General features: G+C 40.1%; 1 protein-coding gene across 1 annotated transcript in view; it reads right to left on the bottom strand.

The window, feature by feature from the left end:
• Positions 1-12,249, bottom strand: part of CTSC (cathepsin C) — a 17,482-nt gene extending 5,233 nt beyond the window's left edge. Inside the window, exons 1-3 of the mRNA XM_010165419.1 lie at positions 12,085-12,249; positions 2,014-2,180; positions 1,436-1,591 (exon numbers count right to left, since the gene is read on the bottom strand). Of these exons, the coding sequence (XP_010163721.1) occupies positions 1,436-1,591; positions 2,014-2,180; positions 12,085-12,249 (488 nt within the window). The remainder of the gene's footprint in view (positions 1-1,435; positions 1,592-2,013; positions 2,181-12,084) is intronic.
• Between the last annotated feature and the right edge of the window lie 378 nt (positions 12,250-12,627).

Raw genomic sequence — 12,627 nt, 5'->3', positions numbered from 1 at the left:
CAGCAGGATGCAAGACCTACTCAAATCCCTCCCTGAGGGAACTATATTATAAGCCATCAACAAGCTGGTGAGGTCAAATACTTTTGAACCAATGTGAAGCGGTGCTGAGGTAACTCTCAGTGACTGTAGCAATGCAGCTCTACAACAGCTGTTTTATACCCCCACCATCATAAGGTATGTAGAATATCTGACTGCAGCAGGCACCTGGCCTTGGCAGATGCACTGACAGCAACTACAGACTGTTTAATTGCAGACACAGACATGGTTTACAGCAACATTTCCAATAACTGTAGTCCTACTTGCCCCAGAGGCTTCCCTGGAGCAAGTTTTTACTTGCCAGTGACTACTGAAGTACTGAATGTTACTTGTTCTCATCTACCACTTGCAGTCAAGTGACGCATTATCAGCAAGCCAAGAGCTTCCTGCATTCAGCTTTCACATAACCTGATGCTTGTCCCGTAAGTCATGCCATCAAGTGTCATTCAGAGTCATGCCATCATTCACAGTCAGAGGGCCAACAAAATACTGTCATGGCACTGCATGGTGCAACAGAGCTTCAAAATACGTTAATGCATTTAGGACTATCTACAAGGTGACTTCTGTCTGTAGGATGAAACCATGACAATCTCCCTGATATTTCTATGCAAACCAGAAGTTTTTTTGTACAGTGGGACCTTCTTCTACAAACATACAATTGCCACAGTTTGGAAAAGCAGCATTCCTACCCACAGTAGCATCAGAATGGAAAAAGCAAAAATACAAAGAAGGTAAATCAGCTGTAAAGAAGGGAATCTTCAGATCAAAGAACTCTAGTTCTCAAATTGATGTAGAGGAGCATGTGCCCATCCCCACTGCCATTCTCTGACATGTGATGTGCAAGACCCTGAAGGCACTCTCAGGGCTACTTCATGCTTCCTCACTGTAACACTCTACTCCTGTTAGAGGACTCTGGTTGCAGGCATGACAAATTATCAAAGTAACCAGAGAATTATCTCAGAAAATCATTATTTTTCATGTCTAATAGCACAATGCAGTTCACTGCTTTTTAATTGCAATTATGAACTAAGAGAACCAGAAAGATGGTCAAGCAGAAACTCCTGACTATGGCAAGCAGTTGATGGGTAGACAGGAGAGCGAGATGACAACCGAGACTGTCCCCACTTCTTCCCTGCACATATGAATTCAGCAGGTAGTTACTGGGTAAGATTAAAGGGTAGATGACTGTATTTGTCTCAACTGTTTGAGACAACAGATGCTCAGAATAATCATTCAAATGAAGAAATATGTTGGCACTCCATGAAAATGAGCTGCAAGGCCTTGAAACTTGATTAAACATCTGAAGTACAAGCCAAAACACAGCTAGGAAGAGCCAGGACAAATACAAGCAGCTTCTTTGCAGCAGTGGGGTTTATGCCAAAACAAAAGACCTTAGTACCTTGGAGCTCTGGAATGGAGACCCCCAGCTCTTCTAGTTAGTTCTTCCAGGGAAAAGTACTCATACTCCTTGTATCTTGTTGCTCTCCAGGATTTCTGGCGAGCATTGATAGCATCTACGAAATCAAAGTTGTGCACATAACGTCTGCTTGAAAGTCTGCAAACAAAAGCAAACAAATACAACAGTAAGAAAAGGACTGGGATTGAAAAATAAAGGTGTTCTCTAAGCTGACTATGGGAAAGACTAACTCTGGAAGTGTCTTCTGGTAGGCTGATAAAGAAACATGCAATTACTGGATCAAAGCAAGGCTTCTGAAATTTGAGACAAACTGACTAGAAGGATATAGTAGTCTTCTTTAGACATGCCAGTTTTGTAATTGAGCTTCACCACAGACTGAAGGAGAAATTGTGTGATGGGACAGGCACACCCTCCTCTGGTTTTGTGCATTCATGTTTATTACCAACATTATCATTGGTAATTGCTCTCAGTAACAGAACTGGTTCATATGGCTTTAGATGAAACCTGAAGCAGTTACCAAACATTTTATTCCAGTAAAGGGTCGCTTATCTGTTGCTTACCTTCCCCTGGGCTTCTGGAGAGGCAGCTCATTTATGTGAACATCTGAGGGAGATGAAGAAATCTTCTGTCCACTGAAACAAGCCCAATTGTGGCCAAGTACATCATGTACCCATCCTGGTAGAGTCTCGTTACAGTAGCTGGTTACATTCTGGCCTTCCTTTTTGTACTGTAATATGAAGAGGTTATGCTTGCATTGAGTAGATGCATTTGTTAGCATAGCAGTAGTCCCTACCCACCCACCTGCTTTTGCCAGTGTTTCAGAGGAAGTGGCTAAACATATTCCAGGTCAACCAACATCATGTTTGATTTCAGAAAAAAAGAAGCACTAGAAAAGGTTATGCAGATGAAAGAAACTGATCTCTACCAAATTGCTAGAGAAGACAAACAGGTTGTTTCTTTCACTTTTAGTAACAAAGTATACATTAATATCAGTATCAACTTACAGGTGCTAATTGTGTTCAACAGTTAATTTATAAGCAAAATCACAGAATTGCAGGGGTTGGAAAGGATCTCAGGAGATCATCTAGTCCAACCCCCCTGCCAAAGCAGGTTCCCTACACCAGGTTGCACAGGACTGCATCCAGGCAGGTTTTTAATATCTCCAGAGATGGAGACTCCACAACCTCTCTGGGCAGCCTGTTCCAGTGCTCCAACACCCTCACAGTAAAGAAGTTTCTTCCTTAAGTTTGTACAGAACTTCTGGTGTTCCAGTTTTTGCCCATTGCCCCTTGTCCTGTCACTGGGTAATACCAAAAAGAGCCTGGCCCCAAAGTGTAAAAGACTCCTTAGTACTTACCCTTCTCTTCAAGACCTTGTGATTTCTTACATCAAATATGTGATTAGTTAAACTAACCCTGGACTGCTGCAAGTTTGAGAAACTAAGACTCACAGCAGTGTGAAGAGTAAAGGATGGCAAGTTTCTCACTCAGTAACTTCTTGAGGAGAATTATACTGTAGCATTTCTGGTTTAGAAGTCAGAACTGAGGATTGGACTTTCAGCAACTGCTTTAAGTTTGAACTGTGGTGGAAGAACATCAAGAAACAATTTCACCTGAGAAAGTAAGAAATTATCCATTGAGAGCAACTCCTTTGAAGCTGGCAGTGAGGGGAGTCTTACTAAAGCCTCAAGTCCAAGTCTTAATACTTCCTTATTCAACCACATGTCTTCATTTTACCACTGAAGAGGAGTAAAAAGTCCACTTATTCAGTAAAACGTGTCTTCATACAACAATTAGCACTAACACTTTGCCCATTTCCTGGATTAGCAACTCTGAGAGCAGAATGTCCTGGGCAACAGAATATTCCAGGCAACAAAAGCTTGAATTTGACTTCTCTAATCACACAAATCACTTAAGGGGAATCAAAGTTTTCTAGTCCAAGAAAATTTTATTAAATCCCATTCCATTTGAGCTGCACATGTGCAATGGTACAGGGATTTTGTAGCTATGTTTCAACAAAATGCTTGCTCAGTGTCTTCACTGAAGAAGATGGTGGCTTACAGTGATGGAAATGCCTCAAGATGGAAAATAAGGTAAAAAAGAGACTGGGAGGTTTGTGACTACATCAAGGTTCTGTGGGGAATCTGAAGGAGAACACACAGTGTAATAATTAAGTCTATCAATCAGAAGGATAAAATTAAAGGTTAATCCTCTGACTGTTTTAAAACAATAGGAATTTGCTTTGTCCCCAGTACAGAGATTGCAGAGGCATCACATCTACACCCTTGCTTGTCAAGCAAGACAAGCATGTTTGCTGACTGCAGCAAGATGGGGGCACTATTAGGCTGAGCTGTTACCTTGTTACATCCATCCCGTCTTACTGGGCAAGATGGTGCAATATGGGAAATACCTACACTTGTCCAAATATCAAGGGCAAGGTCCAGAGATGACATTTGAGAAATATCCTCTTCACAACAGCATTGCTAGAAATCCAGACACTACCAAAAGCAACAAGCTACTGACTTTATATCAGGAAGTTACTGTGAAAGCACTTTATTTGGCTCTACACGATAGTGTAAATTAATACCTACCTGTCTTTTCTATCTAAAAGCTGACACAGATTAAAACAAGACCAAGCACAACCATTCCTGATAAGTATAGGCCTTCAGGCAAAATATTTGAAGAATATTCAAGGAACAGGCCTGCTTCTTGCAACAATCAGATGCAGATCCTGCCTAGCATGGAGAGCTATACTGAATTAAAACAAGCTGAACAGATTTGGGACTTATCTTCATGGAAAAAAAGACAATGAGTTATCTGCTAACTAGTGAATTAAAACAACAGTTTGCCTTTTTTTCCTCCTAGAAATCCTTCTCCTTTTTCTGGAGATTGAATTTATTGCCCTTTTTTTTAAATGTAGACAGTATTCACATAATTTATGCAACTTATCTTTCAGGAAAATGAATTAAGAAGTTTCTTACGCTGTTCTTTTAGTTCAAAACTAGGAAGGAGGTGAGGGGACAGTCAGCAGCAATGCTTTAAGATAAACAAGAGACAAAAGCCAATTTCAGACAGTTGTGTAGAAGTCTAAAATGACACAATTCAAGTCCTCTGTAGCTACCTTTTTGTAGACTACCAGACCATAACCTACAACTGAACTGGCTTTAAAGAGGTCACACAGACTTTTAGGCCATAGCCCATCAGTTTCATCAGGATAAAGGGAATCTGAACTCCGAGAGCCATTTTCAGCTAGGCAATGAAAACATACCCATAAGGTCCCAATTTGCTTCCCCCCCGCCTCCAACTTTTAATTGAGAGGCACCAATGTAGAGAAGTGGCAGAGAAACCTTTAAAAAAATGTAATACTTATGCTTAATTTCTGCAAGCTAGTTAACTCCCCAACGAGCCACACCTTAGAGGAACTAAAATGGGAGAGCAAAGTCATCTGTGCCATGACAGTGACACCCACTGCTTACCACCAAAAGGTACACTGCCAAATCAGTATTTTGTTGCTAAAACCACAGGTAGCATTTCTTACTGCAACCAGAGCAGGGCTCTGACAGATTAGATCTAGCAAATCTGACTGTACCAGTTTTAGAGGACCTACTATGACTCTGCCTGCCCAACCAACAGTCATACAGGTGTGTGGCACCACTGCATGAACAACTGCTGACTCAGAGGGATGAGAATCACAATACCAGACGCAACGAAAGCTGCCAGCACATCTGCAGAACCCATCACAGAACAGCATCCTTCATGGAGGACAACAGCCACACAGCTCTGACCACCAGCAACTGCTGCATGCATTTCCTCTGCAGACTTAAGAAGATGGTTTTCATTTTTACATTAATAAAAGACCACTGCAGCCATGCCACATATGATAATTCAACCAGCCAATGCTCACACCTGCAGCATTAATGAAACTGCAGCCAGTGATCGGACCAATCTGGAACAACTCCTGTAGAAAGGCACCCAAACTAGAACCACAGTTCAAATCCCACGGTTTGGAGAGATTCATTGAGCTTTAATTCCATTTCAAATGCCTATTTTTCTCAAGTCTAACAACTCACATGACTTTGCCTAATGCCAGAATTTAGCCAAGCAATTCCAACATTAACCCTAAAAGCCTTCATGTACCTAAATCTCAAGGCTTGCTATTAGATATCTGAACCTAGGTAAGCTTTTTGGTACAGTATATTTTTAGTAGTCTTTCCTATGTTGGTCATTGTGACATAATCTAACTGCATGTTCAATTCTAGCCATGGTAAAAAAATGTAGTGGTTTATAGCTTTCTTTATATTTTTGATCTGCCTAAGAAGAAAGCACGAAAGGATGGAGGCCTTACTGGACAAAGCATTTTAACAAGGATTCAGCAATGCTACATGCACGGGCTGCTCCATCCTCTTTTACATCTATTGTTCTTAAATTAAGCAATATTCAGACAATAAGCCAACTGGAGTTTCAGGAGGCAGGACTACCTTGTACATTAAACCCGGTGGAAAGACTTACCACTCATTTGTCATCAAATTTACAAATGTATCTACGCAGGCTGGATGAGGCTTTGAGCAACCTGGTCTAGTGGAAGGTGTCCTTGCTGATGGCAGGGGGGTTGGAACTGGATGATCTTTAAGGTCCCTTCCAACCCAAACCATTCTATGACGGTTCAAAAATACAGAAGATACTATTAGAACAAACTACCACATCTTGCTGTTTGATACTAAATGAAAGCAAATAGCAACTACAGAAGCATTTTCTTTCCTCTAGGGAACATTCTGCAATTCAGAGATTTATGCTTTCAGATTTACACTTTAGGGAAGTGGCAGTTGCACACTGCCAGTTAAGTAAGCCCAACTAAGATAAGTTAGAATTTAACTTTCAATTGATTTGCAGGATGATTAAATACCAACTCTAACACTTCTGTTTTAGCAACATGGGATAAAACACATTCAGATTTTTTTTTTACTGTTCTGAAATTTAAACATTAATTACTGTCACTTGTCTAGGCTGGTTATTTCAGAACAAAAGTCCTTGATTTTAACCAAATTTGGAGGTGTTGGGGAAGAGAGGAAAAGATGTGACAAAGATGTCACCAAGTCAGCCTGGAAGAGATTAGTAACTTCAGTAGTGGAATATTCTATGATCTATTCCTTATTTTTGCTGAAGTAGTGCTAATGTTTTAATATGAAAAAATGCCAGACTTTTGAGATGTTCTTTTGTAAAAAATAGAAGTCAGAAGTGGTACCACTTAGGTTAAGGGATAAACAGTGAGACTCTCACAAGACCGTCCCCTCAAAGTGGTAGCCTTATCATTAAATAAATACTACAAAGATATCAGATAACTGAAACAAGTTAGCCTCAACATTCTTTTCAGCCTCACTCTAGCTTTTTGTGTTATTATGATGTTCCTATTTCTTTTTGGAAAAAAAATATCTTTAAAGGCATATATCTTGCCTAGCCCTACAGAATCCTTATATCATCCAGCAGAAGCACATACCCAAGCTTCTGCCAAGAGTCAGTACACTAACTTCACATCCAAGTTCAGTATAGGGATGTTTCACCAGCACATATTAAATAAGAAACAAGAGCATTCCCATAAAACAAACAAGTTCTTTTGTGCTGCAAACAAACATCAGGTAGAGTAACTATGACTTGTGCAAGCAGAATGTAAGAATGCAGTAGGATGCTGCATTTAACTCAGCAAACCTCAAGGGACAAGTCTATGTACAACAGTAGTTAGAAATAAAACACTTAAGATTTTATTAACTTAAGCTATTACAGCAAATTGAGGGGAAAAAAATTATAAGCTCATCCAATCCACTCCTTTGGTTTGGAAAGTAATTTCCCCACAGTCCCCAGGTAAAAGAACAAAACTTGTAAAGGCAGTGAGGCCCTACAAAAGTTTTAGCGGGTGTCTGTTTAGCAAGCCACAGGAACGAAAAGCTATTAAAAACTCACTGAAGCATGCATCATCAAACAGGCTGCATCTGTATCCACACACTACAGTAGCTCTGATGAAGCCACCATTTAGACAAGCCCATAGCATTCTTCTTAGTAATTAATAGCTTAATTCTTTAACATAATGAAAAATACCCTTCAAGTTCAATTAGCATCAGTTTCACTTCCCTGCTTGAAATGCATGAAGTGCTGTGTTGGCTCAAATACTGTTGTTCATTTAGCCTAGCAACTCCAACCCCTCTGTTCAGCGAGAGGATATAAGGAAAGTGTTAAAGGATCATAGTAGGTAAATCAGGATGCTTTATCAGCCCTGTCACCACAATGGGGTTTTAGCTGTATAATTTAACTTTAGTGCAGCATAAACAGAACTTGACATTTATTAGCAACCCTTAAGCAATGAATACTTTCCTGACAAGTCCAAACCCACAGCCATGGAAGGAGATGCACAAGGCTTTATGGCGGCTATGATACCTGTAAGCATTTTGAGAAAAGCAGAAATTTTTAAGCATGGTATGAGACCAACTTCAGAGTTTTACTTTCTGTCTCATCTTTACATTATAGCAAGTGAAATAAAAATCAGTATTTTGAAAGTGGGGAGTAATGATTTTGCTCTTCTGAAACAACTTATCAGCATGAAATCTTTCTTCTGGAAACCACCACCACAAACCACTCCATGAAACAAAAAGCCATTCCAGAATCAAGCTCTAACTTCAGAAGAGTGTTCACATTAGAAGGTTATTTCAGAGTGAAACTAAGTATTTTTACCAAGCAGTAAAAACAACAGCAAATTACCCATATTAAACATTAGTTCTGTACCTTTCTGCTGTAAAGCAAGAAAGTGCTAGCAAAGATAATTCCTCCTTTCCATGAATTCCAAAGGGACTTTGTCTAATGACTTTCCACATTCTCAACAGCAATCAAAGCTAAGCAATATTCTAAGAAATTGCTTTTATGCTTCCTCTTGCTGCACTGCCAGGGAGGAAGCCCCTCATCAATTAGCATTCTAGTTCACCTTATTTTACTCCAAGGGCTTCTAGATTATGACCAACACTAAACAAATGAAGTCTGCTATGTTTACATTACTTTCAGGTGCAAATGGTAAGAGTATTTTAAACAACAGACAATCATTCTTCAAAAGCCTCTCAAGCATGCATTGAGCAGGGTACATTAATTGTCCCCTAGCAGCTTTACAGTAGATGATGAAATGGGTCCTAAAAGACTGTTAGCTGCATTTGATAGAAGAAACTACATTTTTACATTATATCAGTACTAGATATTCTGTATTTCCATTTCATATGTAACACAATACTTGCTGGATTAAAAGTAAAGAGATACAGATATCTAAATATGTCACAAGGTCCAGCAGTTCATAAGGAACCCGTTCTTCCCCCCACGTCCTCAATGACTATTGTGAAATAACAGTTTTGCAGATAGAAAGTATTGTACTGCAAGTTGTTGCCTAACAAAGTCAACGAGTTGTCTGCAGTAAAAAATGCATTTACTAAGTGGTGTGGTGTTTACTCATGCTTCCCAGCCATTATACCTGCATCTTGGTAATGTGTTGTTTCCTTTACAGCAGCAAAATTATAGAGAGGGTAAATGATCTGGGCTCTAATAGTCTCTAATACTTAAGGAAAAAAAGCCTTTAATTTAAGCATGTCTTGCTTATGGAATCCCTACTACTGAACAATGAGCCAAACAAGCTTGCTATTTCTCAATACCAAAAGCAACTGCAAAACTAGCAATTAATCCATTTGCTTACAAAGGTCTAAGACACACTCTGATCACGAAATGCAAGCTACTGTGCATTGCTACTGCTCAGGTGTGTATTTGACTTATTTTGTTTTGAGTAGCAAGTTGCATCAGATGAACTCCAGAAGTTCATTCCAGCCTAAATTACTCTGTAACACAGTTTTGGTATATTGTTAAAGAGTATTATTGCAAATGAACACATTTACATTTTCATAACCACAGAGGAAAACACAAGGTCAGCACTTATCAGTTACTTGACTTGGTGCTCATCTTCCAGGGATGTATTTCTCAAAGTACAGACAGCAGTAGTAGAGCTTTCAATGACTCTCAACTGTCTTCAAGCTGGTGCCTTACAGCAACATTTACACTCCAGAACAGGCCACTCATTGTTTCTGTGATTAAATTCCTCACATTTCAAGTACTAGTTTGATAATCAACATTTGTTTCAATTGCTTACCATAACGGCTTGTAAAGTAACTCTGCATTTCAGTCTAAAATATCAGCCTAAGCATTTCCAGTGCACTAGTTGAAACTATATTTCTCTTCAGAGGAGTCCACCAAGGTCAGCAATGACTGCTGAATTTCACCTGCCAGAAGTGGAACCTCAAGCCTGATTTCATGGACAATACTACAATATACAGTGCTCCACTTTCCTCAGGGAAGCAGCAATTCCTGCCACTCTTGAGGCAGGCACTCCCACTGTAGGGAAGCTTGCAGAGATGCCCCTGCCCGAGAAGTTTCAGAGTAATTCTGCCCAGTTAGAGTTCCCTTCAGTGTCTGCAGTTTTTGCTCTATCACCTGTCAAACCTATGAGGGGTGCACATCATGGCAATTTAGTGTCACTACCTTATACAGATGATAGAATGTCAGTCAGGTATTTCTCTCTCACTTTGCTTTTGCTCAAGTATAAGACCATCTTATGCAGAAGCATTCCTACTATAATAGTTATAAAAGTGCACTACTTTTATTATACAGATGATAGAATGTCAGTCAGGTATTGCCTCTCACTTTGCTTTTGCTCAAGGACCTTATGCATCTTATGCAGAAGCATACCTATTATAAAAGTTTACAGTTATAGAAGTGCACTACTTTTGGCAGGTAATTTTATTTATACTAGCTCATATAGTGACATATTTTGGATTTGTGATGAAAACAGAGTTGATATTTTAGTTATTGTTGAGTAATGCTTATATAGTGACATATTTTGGATTTGTGATGAAAAGAGAGTTGATAACACAGGGATGTTTTGGTTATTGTTGAGTAATGCTTCTACAGCACCAAGGCCTCATCTGCTTCTCACACTGTTCAACCAGCAAACTGGCTGGGGGTGCACAAGAAGTTGGGAGGGGACACAGCTGGAACAGCTGATCCCAACTGGCCAAAGGGATATCCCAGACCATACAACATCATGCTCAGCAATAAAAGCTGGGGAAATAAGGACAAAAGGGGAACATTTAGAGTTATGACATTTGCCTTCCTAAGCAACAGTTATGCATGATGAAGCCCTGCTTTCCTGGAAATCACTAAACATGTGCTTGCTGGTGGGAAGTAGTGAACAAATTCCTTGTTTTGTTTTACTTGCAATCACAGCTTTTGCTTTATCTATCAAGCTGTCATTATCTCAATCCACAAGTTTCTGCACTTCTACCCTTTTAATTTTCTCCCCCATCCCATGGCAAGGGGAGAAAAACAGTAAGCAAGCAGCTGTGTGGTGCTTAGCTGCCTACTTAGCAGCTAAGAGCATGTAAATAATTTCACCATTAGTCTTGTAAAACAACAACCTACACTGCTCTTTCTCTTAACTTAAGTGAGCTCCAATCAGCACAGAGGAAGTTACAGTTGAGTCAGTGCCTTCTACATAATTTCTATTCAATAAGGATAAGGGTCCTCCTGGAAGAGAGGATCACTCACTTTTGTTAAAACACTGACTTAAAAATAGCTGCTGTGAAATGAACCATCTACAATGGCTCCAAGAAAGACAACTTAAAGCAAAAGCCATTTCTCCACCATCCTTACTACTAGCCAAAGTGCAGAGACTTAATGCTTGGGCAAGGCTTGGGTGTTTACTATCAGTTCATCTGAAGCAAAACACAAGATCATGCTTCCTCAAACCACCAAGAAACATGTTCACTGCTCCTTCTGAGGGCTGCACTCACCATCCAAGCCATCTTGCTGCACAGAACATCTGTCTCCCAGGTTGCAAAGTCATCCCACAGAGATTGCTTAAAGCCACCCTCCTGCCTCATAATGCTACTCATGAAGATGGCAGCAGAGCACTCCTTTGTAAGTGGACCTTCTCCTGTCTACCCCTTGCATACCAGCACTGTTTTCATCTTGATCTGAAGTCATGAACAGGGACTGGAGATAACAGCATTACTCCAGAAGAACAATTCTAGACAGCAGGAAAGTTCCTTCTATGTTAAAGTAGTTTTCTTGAATAAAATGTAAAGATCCTAGAAATCCTCCAGTGAGGAAAGCAGATGGCCTTTCTAAAGTTTTCATGCACTTGAGAACATCTTTAAGGAAAAAGAAAAGCAATGATGTTTGCTATTTTATTTGGGTCAGGAAGAAAACTGTAAAAAGCTTTCCAGGCCACTTGGAGAGTTAGCTTAGCTAAGGTCTTCAACTGCTTTAAGCATGCCCAGAAGGGAAAGCAGCAGCACATGTAACAGATTTTTCAGAAAATGCCCAATGTGTAATATAAATCACAATACTTCTTCCCTCCTTCTGCTCCCTGCCCAGCCACTAATAACTGTTTCCTTACATTAAAAGAAGTCCTGTATCTGGTAATCTAGGCAAACCTTACAGCCAAAGATAACCAAGTGCTCCAACTGCCCCACCATGGCACTTGGGGACTAAAGAGAAGCCTAACTACAGGCCACTTCAGCAACAGTCAGTGATGCAGAACACACCAAGTTAACTCACCTTAAAAAAGGCAAACCACTTGTAGTCATTTATCACAATTTCAAAGCCTTGATTGTAAATCAAAGTGAAGAAGCCATAGTTGCCCAGACTATCCTGAGCCACATCTAACTTCTGAAGAGTCACAAGCACCTTTTTCTCCACAGGACCTGCAAGAAAGACAAACATTATTGCATGAAGAACGTTGTAACATTTATTTTATTCCAAAAGATACTAAAAATACACTTGTTGAATACAGTCTTCTGCAAAAAGGCATCAAGCAAATGCACTTCAGGGACTTTGCTTGCCTGTCGGCGGGTCAACATGCTCTTTTTTTCCACTGCTAGACAGTATTTGTCCATTTAATCAGCAACACCATTGAAATGGGCAACACCAGCTTATTTAAACATAACTTGCTATACAGGACTTAGATGCTGTGTCACTCAGGCACTGTGTCTGCAATGACAAGTCTTCTCCTAAAACATCTGGGATGAGGCATCAGTCACCACCCCACACTGCCTCACACCAGCACTCTCCCACCCTCCACCTCAGCAGCATCACTCTGAC

The sequence above is a fragment of the Antrostomus carolinensis genome, unplaced genomic scaffold (assembly GCF_000700745.2).
Source record: "Antrostomus carolinensis isolate BGI_N321 unplaced genomic scaffold, ASM70074v2 scaffold16513, whole genome shotgun sequence".
Taxonomy (NCBI): Eukaryota; Metazoa; Chordata; class Aves; order Caprimulgiformes; family Caprimulgidae; genus Antrostomus; species Antrostomus carolinensis.
This window is presented reverse-complemented; position numbering and strand designations above follow the sequence as displayed.